The sequence below is a fragment of the Haliotis cracherodii genome, unplaced genomic scaffold (assembly GCF_022045235.1).
Source record: "Haliotis cracherodii isolate W230 unplaced genomic scaffold, xgHalCrac1.p SCAF_10, whole genome shotgun sequence".
Classification (NCBI taxonomy): domain Eukaryota; kingdom Metazoa; phylum Mollusca; class Gastropoda; order Lepetellida; family Haliotidae; genus Haliotis; species Haliotis cracherodii.
Window position 1 is genome coordinate 8,196,176 of NW_027266265.1, and position 23,841 is coordinate 8,220,016.

Consider the following 23,841-nt stretch of genomic DNA (forward strand, 5'->3'; position numbering starts at 1 on the left):
ATATGATAGCAGCCCTGGACCAGACTATCCAGTGAATGACATCATGAGCATCGATCTACACAATTGGGATATGATGACATGTATCAACCAAGTCGGTGAGCCTAACCCCCTGATCACATTGGTCGCCTTACGACAAACATAGTTGCACAGGCAGTTATGAAAATGAGAATTTCTAATGTCCAGTATTGTGCATTTATATACCTGCATAATGTATTCACACAACAGATGGTTTGGATAGTGTGGTGTTTTAGCCATGACATCAAATTTCCTCTGAACAAATGAATACCATACAACCAGAAAAGATGAAGTTGTATTTCATGTCAGACTTAACACTATGGAAATGGGTTGTAGGTAGTTAGTTTCTTGAAGAAAACACTGAACAACATGCAGTTACCATGGCGAACCATGAATCAATTAAAATTTCTCTCTCCATGTATTGATCCATAACGTGACATATCCCACCAGTCCTGATTGCCCAGCTCTCAACACCATGAACAAAAACCAATACAACCATCCTCATCATCATCACAAAACCAGCCAGTATTTACCATAGACAGAATCGCTCTCCTCACTTGCTAGTTCCAAACACAGGAAAGGTACATCCATGAAATTTCAGACCTCATGAGCTCATCAAGGGTAGGCCACTGATAACGTGCATGCAACACACCTAATTATGACTAACATGACAGATCTTTACATACAGGAGTCAAGCTCTGAATCAACAGAAATCAATTTCATCATATTTTAACAGCACTGCACTGTATTTGTTATGGTAACAGTCATAATTGGAGGTGAACTACGAATAGCTTGCTGGGAATCAATACGTAAATAAGCCTCTGCAAAAATACCAACAAGAGACAGTGAACATGAGAGGTAAAATCTATACAGCGCCATAACCTACTTATTGCTGGCGTCATACGTTTTATCATTTATAAAGTACCACAATACCAAAGACATGCTACTCAGTGAGCGAGTGGTACTTGTCAAGTAAGATTAAATTGCAATATGTCAGAACTTCTGAAAAAGTCACATTTTACACACATGAATAGTATTAACACTTATACAGTCTTGATTGATTTCCATTCATTTCTTTTGAAAATCAGTAGAAATAAACAAAATTAAAATGAACTAGGCATTCATAGTTGTTGTTTTTTCAAATTCATTAATGTCATTCAGTTGGTAAATTTTAATTATCTTTTTTTTCGTTTTTTAACGCAGCACTCAGCAATTTCCAGCTATATGACGGCGGTCTGTAAATAATTGTGTCTGGACCAGACAATCCAATGATTGACATCATGAGCATCGATCCACGCAATTGGGATACGAGGACATACATCAACCAAGTCAACGAACCTGACCACCCAATCCAGTTAGTCGCCTCTTATGACAAGCATAGTCGTCTTTTACAACAAGCATGGGTTGCTGAAGACCTATTCTACCCCGGATCTTCACAGGTCTTTAATTATGTCTCAGGGTTAGAAATTAATCTATTTTCACTAATCCACAACACTAATCTGCTAAAGAGAGTTGTGAAAGGTGAAAGTGGTAGAGCACAAGAAAATGTCTCTAGTCCTTCCTGAAATGTACTAGTCCCAGAATAACAGATGTTAATTTTGAACTGAATGATAAGAATCATCCACGATAAATCTGCACATCATAAAACTGCCGCAATGACTGATAACACGTGCAACACATCTCTTATCATTGCAAATATTCAAAGTAAACATGCCTAACTTCCTACGAAAAGAGACTTCTGTATTCTGAACATGCTGGGGTGGAGGGTTAAGAGAGGTATTGCTATATGTTATCACTATTCAGGGTAGTAGACATTTTTGGTTAATGTCAACATTTTAAGAATTTGCCAAACATTCAGTACAGCAAGGAATATAATTAATTAAAAAAAATAGATACTGGTAAAGGCAATGTTTATGTATTGCAATAAATTGAAATTCAATTACCATATTTGCCATAGGAAGCGCCCTGTTCCAATACACACACACACCCCAGCCAAATTCTAGACTAACCTATCTTTATAAGCATGCCAAACTAAGGACAAAACTTCACATGTCAATGTGTAATTTCTAAAATTGCATATCATTAACAGAAAACAGCAATGTAAAAAGGGAATATAATTGCCTGGAAACTATTATCAAAAACATTCTGTTTCATTGAGGTTTGAACAAAGTTTGTTCATTCCCAAGATTGGAGCTCTGTCTCATACAAGTTAACTTGTGAACAGTTTTAATAAGCACCCCCTTTTGCCATTTTTGTAAATGCTGGACTGCCTATTACAGCAAATATGGTACCTGCATTGAAACATGTATTTTAAGTGCAGTTCTCAATTTGTTATCCTTATAAGTCAAGAACCTGTAAGCATGCAACAACATGGCAATTGTTCTTGAGATGGAACATCATGGAGAATAAAACTATAGATGGGTATTGCATTTGGGTATTGTATTAAACTATGTACAACAATATACTACTGCCAAGTCACTGATAAAACATTGCTGCCTTAGAAATTCATTCTTTTCAGTAGTCCTTAGATTTTGTAACTAGTCCTGCTTTAATTAGACAAATATATTTACAACTGTCAGTTTTATTCAGTTCCAATTTTTAGCACAACTGAAGCACTGAGAACAGGTTCAGAATTATATCCCTAAAATGCTAAGTCAATGAGGACTACCACCATTGAATTTTACTTGTCCTCACCACAATTTAGTAGATTCAGGCTTGCGGACTAGTGTGAACTCTAAAGGCTGCATTTCTTTATAAATAAAGTGGAAAAGGTGAAATTTCACTTCCTTAGCAGCACATTTTTGTTCAAGTGACAGCTGTCGTAACGTTTTTGTTTGTGTCTCAACTGGCAGCTTTTGTGTGCTGGCATGTTACAAACAGGAAAAACAAAACATAATACCAAATATATGGTAAGCCAAATACAATTGCATTATGCATTGTTTTAAAATTAAAATCAAATTTGCAGTAAACCAATAAATCATGCATCTCTTAATAAATTGAAAAATAAGATTGAAGTAACTGGTGTTGAGTCAAACATGACTGCCACTGTAAGCGACTTTAGCAATGTTCGAAGCATGGGTGTTTTCGAATTTTCTTTCATCTTGTAATCTTAGCTCATCAAAGAACACATATCAACACTAAATCATACTTGAAATAATATCAAATGATATGTTTGAACATATAGACTAAAAATCATTTGACACATACTGCTGTCAAAATGTAACAAATAAATATGAGTTGATAGAGATGCTACAACAACCAGGTCTAATTGATGTAGAACAAAATGTTTAGTAATTTGACAATCAAGGACATATTCTTTTGTAAAATTAATTCAGTAAAGGTCATATGACCATAAGGAGATTGAAACAGTTGCAAAAAACTTGCTTTTATTACTCAGGAAACTGACTTATACAACTAGATATGAACCCTCATTCAGTCACATTACATTATGTAAATATTTCATGACAATTAGAACAATTACAATCTATTTATGTTAATACCGTTTTAATCTGAGCTGAGATAAAAATGTAAAAATATTCAGGTAGAAAACCAGCACTTAACACAATGCTACTGCAGTCTGCGGCTTTAGCCAGGATGCCATATGAATGGAGTATATCTATATACCAATATACATTTGAAAGGACATGTTTTTTCAAGCAGGGTTAATCCTGTTCCGGCATCAGCTGGTATAGCAGTGGTTGTAATAGTAAAAATCAACAACTGACAGACACATACAAATGTAGTAAAAATCTGGTTAACAGAATTTCAATATATTGGTGTCTCGTCTCTCGTCTTGTCTTAACATTAACAACACATGTCCACATATCCCAAAGAATGGTAGTGAAATTCTTGGGGGCATGTGATCATCCTTCAAATCATGGAAGCACACCCTGATATAATATCAAAAGTATTTATACAAGACACTCAAACATATCTCCTATTTGTCATTGATACTTCAACATGTTTATTTTGCATAATTAACCTGCATAGCATACAGTCACCTGCATCATCAGAATGTATGGAGTAAAGGCATCAGTCCCCATACAGAGGTTCTAGTGTGAATGATTCTACGGCAGAATGGATTCTAATTAGTTTTGCCACAATAACAGATATGGTGTAACGATACAGAAGGCTACATTAAGATACCTACACCAATCTAAGATACTTGTCGCGATACATTACATATCTTGATACACCAGCGATAAAACACAAAGGCAATGAACTGTGACTTGTATAATTTAGAACAGTGAAAAAATGTTTCTTCCTTGCTGTCTTCCTGTCCATCCCAAGAAGTAACAGGGAAGTCAAAATGATCAATAAGAGGTGATTTGTAGCTCAAAGAGAACTTTTCACGCACACATTTTCGACATTTAAATATTTATTTGAATTGTCAATGTCATGTATCGCAATACAGGTCTGTATGGTCCATGCACCCATGTATTGTATCGAAGGCCCTGTATCACAGTTCATCACAGTTTCAATGTACCTTTTCAACCTTAATAACAGACTGTAGCGGAGATGCGACTTTTCCATGCTTATAGGGTACAAGTAAAAAGAGCATGCATACACTCTGCTTTAGGAAAGCTCATCGTCATTGTACCTTGTGTTAGTTGACAACCACTTTACATGGGGCATGGCTTTTACCATGCTTTAGCAAAATTCAGGCTATATCATTTCAGAGGTCAACCAAGAAATGGCTTCACATGTACCCAAAAAGAGAATTTAACCCTAGTTTTAGACAGGACAAGCTAAGCTTTAGACTCCCCCACTAGCCCTGTTATCTTTGCAGTATTGCTGTTTATAGTTGTTAAATGCCTGACTGACAGTAAACATAGACCCATCCAATTTAGTGACAAAATTTTTGTAATGAATACTCATTACACAATTCTAAAATTATTCAGATTAGACTGTTCAATAACCACAGCAAAACATAAACACAATAATATACAGTTATATAGGAGTCCAGGACCTACTCATGTCTACATCATCAATATTCATCCTTTAATCAGGTTTCCACAGAAACTGAAACATACTTTCATAAATATTTATTTAATAACCTGTTTAACTATTGACAGAATTATCAAGGAAGTGAGTTTTTATTATATAATCTCAATACTTGCTGATGCAGCTATCTTACTATGATAAAATTCAAACAGCATTCTAGCCATCAGTGAGAAAAATACCAAGTGGAAAAATCTCTTACTATATGAACTTCATAAAATATAAAAATACGTCAAAATAGAAAATGTGTATTTCATCATTTATACATTAAATTACTTAATGCCATTTGTTGACACTAATGACAGCACAACAAAGGTGCAAATAAATGATAAACATTTCTTGATAGGCCCAACACCTACCCTAAACAGAGAAATGTGAATCCTCCCTGACAATTTGGTTTTACATAACCCTTTCCAAATATTACCTATTACACTGAAGACAAAGGACCTTTCTACCAGTACTCTTTCCCATCAGATACTAAATAGAGACCAAACAAATCAACCAGTGGTCCTGTTTGGTACATCCCCTCTGCAACTCACAGCAACAACGCTGACTAATGATCCTATATGTCGACAAACTTTCTTAAGCCAACCAGTACCATTATTCATCATTAATGAAAAATACTCGTCCTTGGTTCCGAGCTTCTTTTTACCAGTCCTGATTTTAAAACACTAATTGATAATTAAATAATATTAAACTGACACCTTTATGCCTTACTTGAGATTTGTTGTGCTACTGAAACTGAAGGTCATCATCTTCGGTACTCAGTAATGGAGAAAGTCTGTATGGATGTGATAATTTAGGATCAGTAAAGTTTGTGAACACACTCTTGTTTTAAGTGTTTTTTTACATATCATTTTATAGGGTCAGTGGATCTGTGAAGACAAATCAGACCAAAAAAAACACAGTACGGCCTCATTTGTGTAGTGGTTAGGAGATCATTTTATTTAACAGTTGACTTTTTTCAAAAGAGTACACTAGTTTACCATCACCTTTTGAAAAACTACATACAATATATTGGAGATCATGCATGACAACACATCATCATGTGAGTAATGCTGATTCACAAAACCCTACATAACATTCAAGCAGAGACCATACTACTCATGTAGTGACAAATTGCCAACTTTCATGTTGGATTCATCTACTTACTGGCAAAACTGCTGAAAACAACTGGTCATCCTGATCCCCATCACATGACCAAATGATGATGTAACTATTTCTTATCCCAAACTTCACAAACGTCTTCATTCATTATTTGCATGGATATTAAACATTTTCACATGTCACATCATCAAACTTATCAGACTAAAACAAAACGGGGTCTAATCTGGTTGTTTTTTTCAGCCATGACAAAGAAACTTTGTTGTGGACATGATTTTCAAACCACAAATAATGGGAGAATTTGCAAGTTTTGTCATTACAAGAGAAAAGGATGTCTTCACGCACTATTGAACGGCTTCCTGACCTAATGTATCATGGGGATTACAAAGATCTACCAGTGGATCAAAAACCCAACATGTACCATGACATTCTTAATGTGCCAACTTTAACTTGCAAACTTAATATCTGCAGGTAAAAACGTGGCACAAAAATGAATTAGTTAACTCAACTGCTGAATAATATTCAGTTTCACCATGAGTTGAGAAAAAATAATTATTACATTTTCCTAAAATAAAAACAGATAATGAGACAAAGTTTTTAATACACAAGAAGATTTACATACTGTGCATAATGTATCTCATGTTTGCACCAATTCTTTAACAAGATAGGCGAGGTGAGGTGAAATGGGGTTTAACGTCGCTTCTAAGATTATTGCAGTTATATAGCGACACGCATGCACGTGTGTGGCTGCTTGTACTAGTCCAGACTGATGCCGATTTATAGTGCTAGCCCACTGAGATACCATGCCCCAGTTTAACATACCCCACTCAGACACAGTATACCGACTTAAGCCGACCAGTCCTTGTTTTAGCCCCTTAATGCCGAGCGCCAGACAGGGTAACAACAAGTACCATCTTTTAACGCCTTTGGTATGACGCGACAGGGGATCGAACCCCGAACCTTCCGCTCTCAGGGCAGACGCTCTATCACTAGAAAAGGAGGTGGTCTAAACAAGATAGGACACTTCAAGGACATCCAAGTCTGTATTCATCCCATTCTAAACCATTAAATCATAGATTTCACCAAACATGTAAAATATAATGTTTTGATTATGATGTCAATATGGTAAAATACCATAAGGGACTGATCATTATTATGGGGGATGGGAAAAAATATTTTTTAGAAATTTTATGATGACTATATAGTGCTTTTGCACTTTTGTCTTTTCGGGGAGGGTCACCTCACCGCTACCCACCCCACCCCTGTAATAAATTACTGGTCTGTAAATACACTTCAAATGTTGGTCGGTTTCAACATGTGGCAAAAGCGACTTTAAAACATGATAGTTTTGTGGGTTAGAAGATTATTAACCATCATTCTTTCACAATCATTTTTGTTTTAGAAACTAAAGGAAATCAAACAATATGTGGTCAAAATGTCAAACCCTATCTCAGCATTCATGAATACATATAATGTCAACCTTGCTTATGATGATGACCTTTAACATATGAGCATACACTTCATTCACTGACTTAACTGAATCATCATTTCCCCACCCCCCACCCCCGAATGAACTATCAAACATTTTGCTAAGTCGTGGGTTCATTTAGAACAAACGCCCAAATATCATTCGAAGATGTTGATATGTCCGACTACAGAATTCCCTAATTTCACAGATTAAACCCTGTACAGGAAGAACTAATGTAACCAGCTAAGACATGGCAATGCCCCTACCTGGACAAACTGCTGTTGTACCCTCTGTGGTGATGACACTGATAAAGACCCTTGAGGTGTTTTGGGTGGTGTAGGCGACAACTGGGGCATAGTTAGTGGCATCTGTGTTGGCTGGGTCATGGTCTGTGGGCCCTGGATGGGCACCGCCTGTGGTGATGGTGACAGTTGCTGCTGCTGTTGCTGCTGTTGTTGCAGCTGAGGCTGTGGCATTCTAGGGCGGGGCCCTGGCATCCCACGCACAGCTTGGCCTTGGGGACCTCGCATTGGACCAGGGCCTCCAGCTCCTGTGTGCATCTGTTGTCTCTGCTGCATCTGCAAAATCTGCTGCTGCTGTTGTGCCTTCAACATCCGCACTCTTTCTTGAAGGTCCAGCATCTGCTGTTGGATCTGTTGAGTCTGAGGCATGCTGTACAACTGCTGAATCTGCTGCTGCAGTCTTTGAATCTCTATATTTACATTCTGCTGATTTGGTATCATACCATGACTAGGACTAAGCGGGCCAGCAGCATTTGGGTGTCCGGTGTTCACCGCCATACCCATGGTCGGGTGCATTGTGTTTCCTGACATGATTCCAGTTGTGGATGGTGCTGTTGTTGTTTGAAAGTTACTACTACTATAAACAGGTGGCTTCTGTGCAATGCTCATTCCCATGGTTGACGCTGGAGCACTTTGCATCACTCTTTGAAAAGGGTTTGTGTTTGACAAACTGCCCATCTGTGGAACTAGCTGTTCTAATTGCTGAAGGCTTGACTGACCAAAATTTCCCTGAGATGTGGAGGAATGAGTTGGAGTATGAGATGGCGGTGTTGGGGTGGGTCTTGGTGAAGGGGTTGTTGCTCTCTGCGGAGCCATTCCTGGAAAGGGGGGTCTATAAGTCATGTTACTTGTGGGACTCTGATTAGGATAATGTGCTAATGACGATGACTCTCCCATGCCCTGAGATAACTGTTGTTGGGTCTGCTGTTGACCAGCTGTATAGGAATAGTGTTGAAGTTTATTTTGAGGTGTGGTCCCTGAGTTAACTTGTGGTCCTTGTGTCATATAATCAGCGGGATACCTTGGCTGCATTCCTGATGACTGTTGGGCAACATTGAAATTGGACATTCCCATACCAGGTTGCTGGCTAGAAACTGGATTGCTCTGCTGAAAAGGTTGAGCAGGGCTTACTCCTTGGGCCATGGACACTCTACTTCCTTGAGGAGGGGAAGCCATACCCTGCATAAAAGCATTGCCTTGTACACTCTGAGGAGCTCCATCTTGGTAGTGTCCAAGACGTGAACCTTGTTGGCATGCATTGGGCATAGCATAGTCATGCTGGGGCATGTAAGGGGACATCTGTGATGTGGTATTGCTCATAGGTTGCTGCTGCTGGGGCGGCTGCTGCTGCTGCTGTGTCTGCTGAGACATGTACTGAGGGTGTGTCGGACTTGTCTGGTTGTGATTCCATACTGAGTTCTGAACCATTCCCAATTGCTGTTGCTGAGGATTTGGTAATCGAGGCCCCGGGGACATGCCAAAGTTCTGATACCCACTAGATGGATGTTGCATCATTGTCCCTCCTGAAGGTGGACTATTGTACTGTTGCTGCTGCTGTCTTGGCATTGCTTGTGCCATCAAGTTCTGGCTCTGTCCACCCATCATCATTTGGTCGCTCATGTGGTGAAGCTTGGGTACAGATCCATACTGGTTATATCCTTCACGGCCATATTGTTGATTCATCACAGAATTTTGAGGTGCCATGTTCCTAAAATTTTCTTGCGGCAAACCTCTTATCTGGTTATACCCTTGCTGGGTCTGTTGTGACAGTATCATGGCCTCCTGTTGCTGGCCCATGTGTGACTGCTGCATCCCAGGCATGCCAGATGCCATCAGGCTCTCTGCCCCTGGCATCACACCACCAATACCCTGAGAAGGAACCATTTCTGTCGTCCCAGGGTTGGTGAGATCATCCAAGAAGGCCGAATCTGAATCAAACAGGCTCAACATTGGCTCTTCGGCCATTTTTGCAAGCACCCTTTATGGTGTTACTAGCCTGTGTCAAACCATGCACTGTGTCTTGCTCATATACTTGCCATTGTTTGATGCATGCGAGACAGGAACCAGCAGATCAGTATCCACTAGTACCTGCAACAAGATGAAAAACTCCATTAAACTCCAATGTACTTGTACATTGTATGCATTATAGACTACAAAGTGCAACAATTATAACAATATCTCTTTACTTTTATAATCAATTAACTCTATAAAATCACACTAATTGTTTTGTCTTTCCACAGCCCAATCAAGTACAGTTTGGTTAATACTATCCAAAACTTTACACATCAGTATTGACTTGGGTGTGCCACTTAAATGAAACATTCATTACTAAGGTATTTTTTCTAATTTCTGAACTGCAATGGCTTACACTTGACTAACACAATTCGTGGGATATATATATATTGTCAATGATCCTGAACTAGCTGAAATCTGGAATAACTAATCTTTTGTCTTTAAATCTAGTTATTCTACATAAACTGCTCGTCTGAGATAAGCTATGGACTACTTAGATTTAATCCATGATATCTACTCCTGTTTGCTTTCATCTATTTCCTTGGCTTACCAAATAAAGAACATGAAATCAACATTATTTGTTGACCAACTTGCTAAACATCTGAGCAGTTAGAGTGTTTCTTTTCAAAATCTCTAGTAATTAATCCTTGTAACTGTGGAAAGCAGTGAAACCTTTTTTTTCAGATAACAAGAGTCATCAGAAGATGACAAGTCCCCCATCTCCCACATGTACTGAGTTTGGATGAAAAATCTTCCATGGTTTTCAAGTTATGCTCCAGAAATGAAATATGGTTGGACAGACTGACCACATCATGAATATATCCCTTGCATTATATCCCGAGGGATTCTAATGAATCCAAGAAACACCTCATTCACAAATTAGGTACCGGTACATATTTTACCACTAAAATCTATTATCATGGACTAATTAGTACATGCATGGTCATCGGTCAAATATGAAGTTGGCATGACCTGCACTGAAGCAAATGGCCATTGATGAGCATTCGATATGTTGTTGACCACAAAGACTGAGCTATGGAAAAAGCAAATCTGAACAACACAAGCACCCCAAATAAGTTAACTTGTTAATAATATGCTTATGATTGATAAATAACAATAGATACCATGGCATTTACAATACATAACATGATGGAAACCATTCATCATAATTGCTGCAAATGATCTTTGTTGGTACAAAATGTTAAAGAATATCAAAATTCTATGTGTCTTAAAACTTTTATAGTGATTATTTAATCCCAAAACAACAAAATCACTTGCAAAAACATTTTTCACAGTTCCACCATAAAAAAAATATCATTTTTAACGAACATAAAAACAATAGTTTTTTCACCTAAATAGAACGGACAGTGTATGGGACATTGAATGTAGGCATATGGGCATTAAAAAATACAAATATTATTACCATGATTACAAAGAAAGTGCAAATGTAACAACATGGGAAATCCCCATGTAGGTAGAATGTCTTAAAATAGAAACATATCATATGTTGCCATTTCTATGATATATAACAAAGAATACTGTAGAAAATTAAATAAATGCAAGATTAATCTGTAATTATATGTAATGAAATCTTACATAAAAAAATCTTTATTCAATTTCAAGTGGTAACTTAATTACACATAATAATTATGCAAGATTATCTGAAGAGAACATTTCTTTTCCAAAAAAAGAAACAAAAGAAATAAAATCTTCATTAAAATATAAGTCTATCACATGGTAACCATCTCCCCAATACCACTTTGCAAAGTTAAATTTGTTTTCGATTAGATTAGACTTGCCCAAAGGCCTCAGTGTCAATACTCCCATGCTCTGCATGCATGCAAATATGAACATGGCCATGCCCATGGAGTACTTGTGGTCCAGAGAAATTGACAGTTGTTGTGGAGACAAAAATAGTAGAAAGGTAGCTAGTTGGTTGTACGAGATCACCAACAAGCATAGATATCAAATTTGTAGGGCACGTAGACAAAGAATCATCATGTCCGACTTAATACCAAGTCGCGGCTGAACAAAAGCACTCAAGTATGTCAGTGTCCCTCGCTCAATAAGGTGCCCGTATCCCCGGTGTTTCAGTGTATTTACAACAGCACGTGTATGGCACGAGAGTGACAACAATGATGCCAACTTACGTCCAGAACAATATTTGACAGTCCCATAACACATTCCCATCGCTATTTTATTAAAAGAAGTTATAAAAATTAGAACAATGGGAAAAGTTTCCTTTGAACGCCATTTCGCTTGTAGTTTTTGAAGAAATTATCTCGACAGAAGCTCACGAAACCCGGACCATATCCGGGGATAGGGTGGTCACTGGAACTTAACTGGACCAAATTAACTTAAAACGGTACATTTAAACATCATTTAATATGGTACATTACAATCTCACCTGTCCTTTGGTCGAAAAATTTCACTAATACTCTGTGGATGAATTTGTAGACTTTAGGCCGCTAAACCCTCAACATCTTGCATCGTGTATACACCGAAGGTACTCCAGTGACCTGCTTTCCTATTGGTCAATCTGAGAAACAGAAATCATTGCTTGTTTGCATTTTTATAGAGTAAAATATGCATAGAAGCAATAACATATCACTGCAGTATGTGTATTGTGCCAGAACTATTTCATTTGCAGGCCAATATATTGTGTCATGACAAAAAACACTTAAATTTGTCCATTTATTTACTCTAAAGTGGCTTCAATTTTGTCCAATCGCGTGTCGCCTTACAAATGCATGCTTGCTATTGAAAATATCTGCGCTGGTTAAGAGTCAGCCAATCAGCGCGAAGCTGTAGAGAAGGTGCCCGGATGATGTGCTAAATTTGTTTTTCTAGGCGTCATCTGTCCATAAAAATAATCACACTGTCTTTGTTGAATTGTGCGAATATGAGACATACTTACGTTACATCTCTCTATATTATATTTTATACAATTGCTTTTAAAATTACAAGAAACTGTTACATCGTGGTTAAAGATAACCGTTGTCCATTTCAGTTGTTTTCACATTTTGTAAACCCATGCCCAGAAAATTCCAACCCATAAAGGCCTCAGAGCGTGTCATCACACATCCAGTGCCAAGTCCCCAAGCAGTGTGATCCTGGCCACACAAATCCTCGCCTTGCGAAGAGAACAAAAACAACCGTTTCATATCTAATATATTTTGTAAAACTTTATATTTGCTTTATTTTAAGATAGATTTTTCAAGAATTTAAATTAACCTATGACCAACTCTATATAAAATTAAAACATTTATGTTTTCTTCGTAAAATCTCAATGGCTGATTAAATAACAAGATCATTAATATTGAAACTCCCCAAAATTATCGGCTCACCCAAGGGTGAATTGTTTGTGAATACATTTATAAGTGTTTTATATAGCCAACGAAGTAATTATCGAAAAATGAAATTATTACACGTGTATCGCATAACATGTATAGTTGTAGACCCACTTGTAGAATGTTCTATATTTAAAAAAATCTGATATGGCTTATAGTCCATTTGTCTATATTTACGTAAGTGATGACGTTATGCGTTGTTAGAGCTGTTCAGGACGGCAGGACATTGTAATTTGTCAACCACACTTGTGTCCCAATATTCAATTCCATATTTAAAACTGAAACTGTAAACTAGGACACACATTTTGATTAATGAACATAAAACTGTCAATAGTATTATATTCAGACGGATATACTAGTTAAGCACATTGCATATATTGAAATCAGTACCCATTAGGTGTATGGTGGCATGTTGTTTTACGTCGCAGTCGCAATTTTACAGCTATATGACGGGAACTGGTCCACTTCAGGGGCATCTTCCCAAGGCACGAGCTGCCCACTATATCCTATTTATCAAGACCGCCTCCGTGGTCTAGTGGTAGAGCGTCCGTCCGGACAGCGGAAGGTCAGGGGTTCGATCCCTGGTCGCGTCATACCAAAATACGTTAAAATATGGTACTTGTTGTTACCCTGTCTGGCGCTCGGCATTAAGGGGCTAAAACAAAGACTGGTCGGCTCGGAGTCAGAATACTGTGTCTGAGTTGAGTATTCATGGTAAACTGCGGCATGGTATCTCAGTGAGCTGGCACTATAAATCGGCATCAGTCTGGACTAGTACAAGCAGACACACACGCGTGCATGCACGTCGCTATATGAGTGCAATAATCTTGGACCCGATGTTAAACCCAATTTCAACTCACCTCACCTATTTATCAAAGTCTAGCTTCCACTTTGATGGGTAGATGGGTATGGTGTGGTGTGTGTGTGTGTGTGTGTGTGTGTGTGTGTGTGTGTGTGCTAGGCCGTACTAATGCCAATTTTATAGTGCCAATCCACTGAGATACCATGCCGCAGGTTAAGACGGATACCCCACACAGACACCGTATATTGACTCCGTGGGGACCAGACCTTGTTTTATCCCAACCGACAACTAGGACTGAGGGTAACAACAAATACCATCTTTTGACGTCTTTTCGTCGAAGCACCGACCTTCCGCTCCCCGGGGAGACGCTCTATCAACAAGATGCGTACACTAGGGGTTATTTCCCAAAATGACGACTTTAGTCGTGGAAAAGTTAATCTAGCTGAGTATGAATAGTATTTACTTGGCTGTCCTGGTCGAATACTTGAGCATAGGGTGTTGGGTTACCTGCTCCAGATTCGACCTAATGTATACCTTTGTGAGAGTCGTCTGCTCTATTGCGGGGAATGGTAGGCACAGCGGACTATGGTGTGCCGAGTTGTGTCCCTTAGCTTTCAGGATACGCTAATCGTTGGTTCAAATCCGAATTTCTCCCCGGTTATGATCCATGGTAAGTCAGCACCCTACCAGTACATGGACTTCATAAACGTCCTAAATACCACGCCTTGCTACGACTGGGATTACCTACTATATTAAGCTGACACGTCATGAAATATTACTGACACATTTCCTATAGGCTGTGTAAAAACTGTTGACACATACACTGGGATTTATTTGCTGGTTTATTTTGAAACTGGAATTTGAATACTGAAATCTTATGATTTTAAAAATGGTGTCAGCTAGGTGCATAAGTATTGCCACCCACTGTTGTCTAATATCCCGTCGAAAATATGTCATTGTCAGCGATACAGATAAACACACTTTGTGTAGAGGTTATGTTCGCGTACGATGTTGACAGCAATTGTTTGACCCCATTCTACAGTGCGAGGCGTTTTCTGACTGCTTGGGCTCTGCTCACATATCTCTGCCTGAGGCGTTCTGTAACTCAGGATTTTACATCCGCTTCAAATGACACTGTTTCAGTGTCTGTTTTGGGGGTGGGGAGCGACGGTCCCCTTTTAAAATACACACATGGGCCTCAATGGCGAGAAACACATTTTATCTTTGTATTATTGACGAAACAGATGAGGGCATCAGTATCAGTGGTTGCAATAACCAGCCTCACCCTCACCCTCACCCTCACTCCCACCCTCACTCCCACCCCCACCTCACCCGCACCCTCACCCTCACCTCACTCTCATGCACTCCCACCCCAAACCCCAACCAATTCTTGATCCACATCTGAACGACACAGAATTTCATTACTTATTACCGATCAAAAAGATAAATGCTTTAGTTAGATATGTTCTTAGACTGAGGGATATGTATACATGCGAACTATTTTCTTTGGAACACGTTGTAATGCCACAATAACGCAATACACTTTACTGTTTTGATTTAAGGATTGTGATAAACCAAATAATAACTAACTTTTTACTCAAGTTCCATTCACACCACTACCCCTCACCATCCTATGTCCCGACCCCAATTCCACGTCTCTGCAGTGGCCCAGGGAACGTGGCTGATGGGTTGATACAAGGGATCCCTGGGGAGACGATTGGCTGGGCAGAGGCAGGAAATTGGTGAATGGCAATGAAGCTGCTTCAACAGCCCCTAAATAGAAAACTACTCTTTTATTGATATGTTTGGCACTTTATCACGATTATTTCCATAAGCTGTTTTATACAATTCATTTTATTTAACAGCAAATATAGATTACAAATCGCAAACAATCTATATTTCCATTGTTAATTAATAGGCCGTTTCTTTATACACTTTTTACTTATTTACATGGGGATTAACACGCGCGTGGACATCAATCATTCATTCATGTGGCAGATCACAGAGGCTAGTTAGCCGTATCTTTTCTCAGCACAAATCCTACAACTGCTTATTCCTTGCTTCTGTGGATACGTTATACATGGTCCACATATGTGCTGCCCCTCCCCCGTTATGGGTAGTACACACATTCCAATTATCTACGTAGGGTAAGTTAAAGGGAGGCTTTAGGTTCTGGCAAATTGGCAGCCTCAGCTAATTTGATTCAAGTCCAATACAACATTGAGAAAGATATTTCAAGACAGTAATCAGCAGAAATTCTATGGAGCTTGGATGCTGTACCATACACTTTTCAACAATGAGGAGAAGTTTTCACTTTAAATTAGTTTTATGCTTAACACTTTAATGTTTGAGACCATGTACTTTTCTACACTGTTATATAATATATGAGCTTTAATAGTTTATGCATACACGATATATGCAGTATGCTTGCACACTAAACATGCTAGAATGAATGTGGGTGTGGGTGTAGGCGTGGGTGCGGGTGTGGGTGTGGGTGTGGGTGTGGGTGTGAGAAGTATGTTATTTTTTGTAAACAATCTCAAGATGTACTGATAAGTTGTGTAATATTGTTTTCATGTCATGGGCTTTCTAGTAACCCGGACGGAAATCTGTTGTATGTAACTGGTACTTCTTTTTATTAACAATAAAAGAAAAAAAATATTCAAGTCCTTAAACGTCTGATTCCGTCTGTAAACGCACATTTTATGAATTATATGACAAATGCTGCGTCCTTAGTATGACCTTAACTTCTTTGCTCATCGACCCGCGAAGATCCGGGTAGGGAATAGGTCTTCAGCAACCCATGCTTGTGGTAAGAGGTGACTATGCTTGTCATAAAAGGCGACTAACTGGATCGGGTGGTCAGGCTCGCTGACTTGGTTGATGCATGTCATCGTATCCAAATTGCCTAGATTGATCCTCATGATGTCAATCACAGGATTGTCTTGTCCAGACTCGGTTATTCACGTACCACCGTCTTATAGATGTAACATTGCTTAGCGCGGCGTTAAACAACAAACAGACACAATTCTTTGCCCATCCTGATAAAAAAGATTCACACACGTGTGTTTTAGTCTAAACCATATCAGAAGTGTGTAATACTGATCCAATAGGGATTTCTACATGAGTTGCTAGTCCCAATAGGGGTCACTATATGTGTAGCTTACCGGGTAGACCAACACAGATCTCTACATGCGTTGCTAATCCCATTAGGGGTCACTATATGTGTAGCTTACTCCAACACAGATCTCTACATGAATTGCCAGTCCCATTGGGGGTCACTTTATGTGTAGTTTACCGGGTACTCCAACACAGATCTCTACATGAGTTGCTAGTCCCATTAGGGGTGACCATATGTGTAGCTTATTCCAGCACGGATCTCAAGGCGAGGTGCCAGTCCCATTAGGGGTCACTATATGTGTAGCTTACTCCAACATAGATCTCTACATGAGTTGCCAGTCCCATTAGGGGTCACCATATGTGTAGCTTACTCCAACACAGATCTCTACATGAGTTGCTAGTCCCATTAGGGGTCACTATATGTGTAGCTTACTCCAACACTAACCTCTACATGAGTTGCCAGTCCCATTAGGGGTCACTATATGTGTAGCTTACTCCAACACAGATCTCTACATGAGTTGCTAGTCCCATTAGGGGTCACTATATGTGTAGCTTACTCCAACACAGATCTCTACATGAGTTGCTAGTCCCATTAGGGGTCACTATATGTGTAGCTTACTCCAACACAGACCTCTACATGAGTTGCCAGTCCCATTAGGGGTCACTATATGTGTAGCTTACTCCAACACTAACCTCTACATGAGTTGCCAGTCCCATTAGGGGTCACTATATGTGTAGCTTACTCCAACACAGATCTCTACATGAGTTGCTAGTCCCAATAGGGGTCACTATATGTATAGCTTACTCCAACACAGACCTCTACATGAGTTGCCAGTCCAATTAGGGGTCACTATATGTGTAGCTTACTCCAACACAGACCTCTACATGAGTTGCTAGTCCCAAAAAGGGTCACCATATGTGTAGCTTATTCCAGCACGGATCTCAAGGCGAGGTGCCAGTCCCATTAGGGGTCACTATATGTGTAGCTTACTCCAACATAGATCTCTACATGAGTTGCCAGTCCCATTAGGGGTCACTATATGTGTAGCTTATTCCAACACAGACCTCTACATGAGTTGCTAGTCCCATTAGGGGTCACCATATGTGTAGCTTATTCCAACACAGACCTCTACATGAGTTGCCAGTCCCACATTAGGGGTCACTAAATATGTAGCTTATTCCAACACGGATCTCTACATGAGTTGCTAGTCCCATTAGGGGTCACTAAATATGTAGCTTACTCCAACACAGATCTCTACATGAGTTGCTAGTCCCATTAGGGGTCACCATATGTGTAGCTTACCGGTGACTCCAACATAGATCTCTACATGAGTTGCTAATCCCACTTGGGGTCACTATATGTTTAGCTTATTCCAACACAGACCTCTACATGAGTTGCCAGTCCCACATTAGGGGTCACTATATGTGTAGCTTATTTGAACACGGATCTCAAGGCGAGGTGCCAGTCCCATTAGGGGTCACTATATGTGTAGCTTACTCCAACACTGACCTCCAAATGAGTGGCCAGTCCCATTAGGGGTGTGTAGCTTTCTTTAACATGGATCACTACATTTCTTGACAGTCTCTTGCCCCTCAGTTAAAACATATCATAACATCTGATTTAGCATCATAACATTTGATGTAGCATCATAACATTTGATGTAGCATCATAACATCTGATTTAGCATCATAACATTTGATGTAGCATCATAACATTTGATTCAGTATCATAACATCTGAGTTAGCACACAGAGTGGTGTTTTAAGAACTTAAATCAAACTGGCTGGGACTGCCAACTGGCCAGAGCCACATCCCCTTAAACACATCAGTAAACTTTAATTGTAGTATTCATTCTGTATTTACTGAAAAATAGTTTGTATTTTTAGTCAAAGAAAAGGTTTCATAGAAAAGAGTTGCATGTCTTGAACACATATGATTAATTCTATCAACACACACACAGAGCCCTAGTTATAGCAACAGCTTCAGGAATCTCTATGAAACACTGATGGAAATGTGTCAAGTGATTTACCGTATTCGACTTAATAAGCGCCCACGGCGGTATTTGCTAATATAATGGCAAGTGAACAATACCAATTAGCACCCCGATCGATCCGATTGATCAATGTTCACAAGATTTATTTATTCGCGTACATTATGCACACGTTTTATATGCACCCTTAATTATGGGCAATTAAATTCTAGAAAAATATATCTGTCGTACATAAACATTTTAGGCTGTCAGAATAACCCACGAAATTTATCTTTCAACTCTTTTTCACCAAAATAATATTCTAATAAGAGCCCCCTAATTCTAATTTTGAGAGTGCCCTGGGCGCTTATTACGTCGAATATGGTAATATAAAAAGAATCAGAATTGTGAGGACCAAATTAATATTTTTCCTGAACTGTCCCAGGCTCTTAACATTGCAGTGAGGATGTAGTCAAGTTCTTAGTAAGCTATTTTTTAAATGTAGCTTTCATAAACAACATAATACACAAAAATGTTCCTATATTTTAGGTCAAAACATTAGAAATTTTGATCATTTTGGAAACATTTCTATTTTGGATTGTTTATTTTATTTTGTCCATTTCAATATTTCTCGAATGTCAACCCAAATCTATTTAAGTGTAGTCTTTGTTAATAAGATTAAGAAATTCCTAGCAAGATGTGTATCTTATATTAACAGGTATATTATTGTTACATGTTGATTCCCTAATTGAAACAATATGTAAACCCAGAATCTGTATGTAAAAGAAGTTAGTGTCAAACCAACAAACAACCAACAAATGGTATACAATCAACAATTGTATTACAAAATTAACTAGGTTTACAAATCAATAGAAATTACTGCACAGCAATTACAATGGCAGCACACAAGAAGGTGTTGGTACAATATTCAGTGGCAGTAAAATTTGTGAGCGCAGTGGAAATGACAATGACAAGAAAAATAATCATCTCACTGTAACAGTGGTCAAGCTTCAGAGATAGGCCTTGGCTGAACACAAGAGTAAAAAGTGATCTTCACACGAAAGCTGGTCTTGATGTAATGTCAGATGGAATGTGAGATGAGACAGGCACCCACCTGCTCCACTTATATAATCTAACTAGCTTCCAGCACATTCTACACAGTGCTAGACCAGTCCAGTGTAACTAGAACATCACAAAATATTCCAAATGTTTCTATAGCGCTTGACATCCATCCATGCTACTCCAGAAGTTTAAATTCAAGCATCTAAATATAATAACTTCCTCACCACTGATTAACATTACATAATACTTCATTCTGACAACTAATCATTGTACAAATTCAATGCAATGAACTTCTACTGAATCTCAACAGAAACAATGTAATCATTGTTTAACAACACATTACACTGCCATATAACACTCACCCTTCGGAGTAAGAAAGTCTGAACATAGTGAGAACTTGTTTTTCCTGATAAAATTACAAAAACTGCTATGTACAGTAAATAATAGTAAACATCATACATGATAATTATGAAAAATGTTTACAAAAATGCACATCATGTTTGCAGTCAGAACTGATCACATTCAACAAACGCAGCAATAACATTGTCTTTGATACACTTGATGTCCAAATCAAATTCTTGCAAAGACAGGTTCCAGCCCATTAGGCGTTGGTTTTTGTTCTTCATTTTATGAAGAATAGTCAGTGGATTGTGGTCAGTGTACACTTGAATGGGAAACAAAGTCGTACCCAATTCCACTTCAAATTGTTGCAAAGCTAACAATAGAGAAAGAGCTTCTCTTTTAATGGCGGAATACTTTCTCTGATGTTTTGTCAAAAATTTTGAATAATAACAAACAGGATGATCCTAGACTAATGCATCTTCCTGTAACAGGATAGCTCCAGCACCAAAGCCACTGGTGTTTGGAGAACAGGAGAATTCATGAGAATTGCTATAATTTTCCTCAAAAGCTGCCTGACAATTGCACTCCCGAGTAAGTTTCATCTTTTAACCCGGCAAATTAGCGAGAGGGGTTACCACATGTGAGAAATTTTTTACCAAATTTACGGTAGTAACCAGCCATACCCAGAAACGTATAAGTTCTTTCTGGTTTTGTGGAACTTGGATTATTGAAATGGCTTCCACCTTTGCTTGTACAGGCTGACCCTGACCCTGGCCCATGCCATGACCTTTATAGTATACATGTGCCAGTGCAAATTCACATGTCACTAATTTACAGTCAACTTGACTTCAGTGAGTCCATCGAAGAAGGCACGGATCCTCTTCAGGTGTTCGTCCCACTCTGTGGAATGACTGATGACATCGTCAACGTAGGCTTCGACACCCTCAAGATTGGCTGTAATCTCATTGATGAGACTCTGAAAGGCGGCTGGAATGGCATGAGACCAAATGGCATCACTTTGTATTGATAAAGCCCATCTAAAGTCACTAAAGCCGATACCCGCTTGGCAAACTCAGTCAGTGCCAATACCCCTTCAGTAAGTCAAACTTGCTGACATACTTGGTATGCCCAATTCTATCAATGCAGTCATCGATTCTTGGTATTGGGTAAGAGTCAGTTTTAGAAACAGAGTTCACGTTTCAGTACAACATCTGTAACTACCACCAAGCTTTGGCCAGTTGAAACTTGTCACTATGATTTGGTTCAATAATATCATTGTCCAGCATTAGGGCTGGGACGTGTCCAAATTTACTACCCGGCCCTTCCTGGGTACTCACTGCAGGTCTCAAGAGTTGGGAACAAAATGTCTGATTGGGAATTGTTTTATCACAGCCCTGGCCAAGACTATTTAGATACATGTATCAAACGATCAGTACACTAAAGTTGACTGAAGCTTTATCTTTACTCAGATATATACAAGTCAAAAGGAATGTGTGCATTGTCAGAAAAAAATTGCAAACATTAGCGACTTGTGGTGTAATGAGCTATAGTGAGTTTTTGTCATAACTGACTAAACCACGGGTCTGGATAGTCCTGTGGGTACCCGTGTCCTACTCAGGACCCACCCGACCCGAGTACCCGAGTAACCCATCCCAGCCCTATCCAGCATGTACTTAATTTCCTTCTTCAGGGCTTCAAGCTTGATTGGATTCATCCGGAGGGATGTTGTTTCACAGGCACAGAGTCACCTACATCTTCATCATGACACACAATGTCTGTACGGCCAGGTACGTCCATGAACAAGTGAGCTAACTCTTGAATAAGTCGACACTTGAGCCTTTTGCTCAGATGACAAACGACCGTACTTAGCATCCATGTTAGCTGAAATTTCAGAATTGTTTAGCTTTGAGCCTGCATAATCAGCAATGCCATCACACTTGACAAAGTCTCAGTTCTCATCAGTATCACACCCTCATACAATATCCACAGGCTAAACAGGAGCAACACACTCAGTAGGTACATTGTCATTTTTTCATGATACTTTCCAATCATATTGACATGACAAAGCTGTGTCCTTTATGACGGCCTGGTGTTTGTACAACATAGTCAGTATCACTGACTTTTCTGTCAATAACATACGGACCATGGCACCTAGCACGTAATGGTTGACTAGGAATTGGCAAAAACACTTAGACTTTATCACCAGGACTGAAATTTCTATTTTGCGACTTTTTGTCATAAAGTTCTTTCAAGTTGTCCTGGGATTCCTTAGAGTTATCCTCAGCTACTTCACACGGTCTTGACAGCCTAGCCCGAAATGATGAGGCATACTCCATCAAACCCATTTCAACCCTATCATTAAGCCAATGTTCCTCTAAGTGCTTTAAAGGTCCATGAACAGTATGCACAAAGACAAGGTCAAATCCACAAACACCTAGGAACTCCTGAACTGACTCCCTCACAGCAAACAACAAATGAAGAATGACTTCATCCCAAGTCCTTTTCATATTCTTAAGACTCTGATGAAATCTCTCTGAAGCTCCTTGAGATTCAGGATGATAAGCACTAGACTAATCTGAGTTATGCCTAACTGGTGGATAGCCTCTTTAGGGAAAATACCTGACATGAAATTAGAGCCCTGATCTGAATGGATAGTCCTAGGCAAATCAACTATGTTGAAGAACTTTACAGAAGCCTTTATACTAACCTGGGCTGTAATTTTCTGTAAAGGAATAGCCCCTGGAAACCTTGTTGAGCACACATGATAGTAAGCATGTACTGATTTCCTGACTTAGTTTAGGCAAAGGGCCAACACAATCAATGATGACCCTGCTGAAAGGTTCTTCAAAAGCTGGAATGGGTTTCCAAGGTGTGTCTAACATACACATATTACATTATAAGCTGTTTTTATGCTTATTCGGAAAGCAGTACGAGGGGTGTTCATTAAAGATTTCGCCTGACCCACTTCCGATGGACCTAGTGGAATGAAACTTGGCATTGGTATTAGTCTTTCTCCAAATAGGAACCACCAAGAGTTACACACTTCTCCCATCGTTTTATGCACCTATGGAGACCTCACTTGTAAAAGCCCTCATTTTGCGTCTCAAACCAGGCTTGACTTCAGAAATCAGTGTTTCATCATCTGTGAAACGTTTTCCCTTCAAAAATGACTTCATGGTTGGAAAGAGGTGGAAGTCAGATGGTGCAAGGTCAGGAGAGTAGGGAGGATGGGGAAGGATTTCATAGCCACAGGACCGTGCTTCTGTCTGGGCAACATGAGAGTTGTGTACTGG

At 39.1% G+C, this 23,841-nt stretch overlaps 1 protein-coding gene across 2 annotated transcripts in view; it reads right to left on the minus strand.

Moving 5' to 3' along the window:
* LOC139454029 (chromodomain-helicase-DNA-binding protein 8-like) overlaps nucleotides 1-12,394 on the minus strand; it is a 51,698-nt gene extending 39,304 nt beyond the window's left edge. For both annotated transcript variants that reach the window (XM_071235514.1, XM_071235513.1), the window contains exons 1-2: nucleotides 12,311-12,394; nucleotides 7,855-9,978 (exon numbers count right to left, since the gene is read on the minus strand). In XM_071235514.1, coding sequence (XP_071091615.1) covers nucleotides 7,855-9,855 — 2,001 coding nt within the window. In that variant the 5' untranslated portion in view covers nucleotides 9,856-9,978; nucleotides 12,311-12,394. The remainder of the gene's footprint in view (nucleotides 1-7,854; nucleotides 9,979-12,310) is intronic.
* Between the last annotated feature and the right edge of the window lie 11,447 nt (nucleotides 12,395-23,841).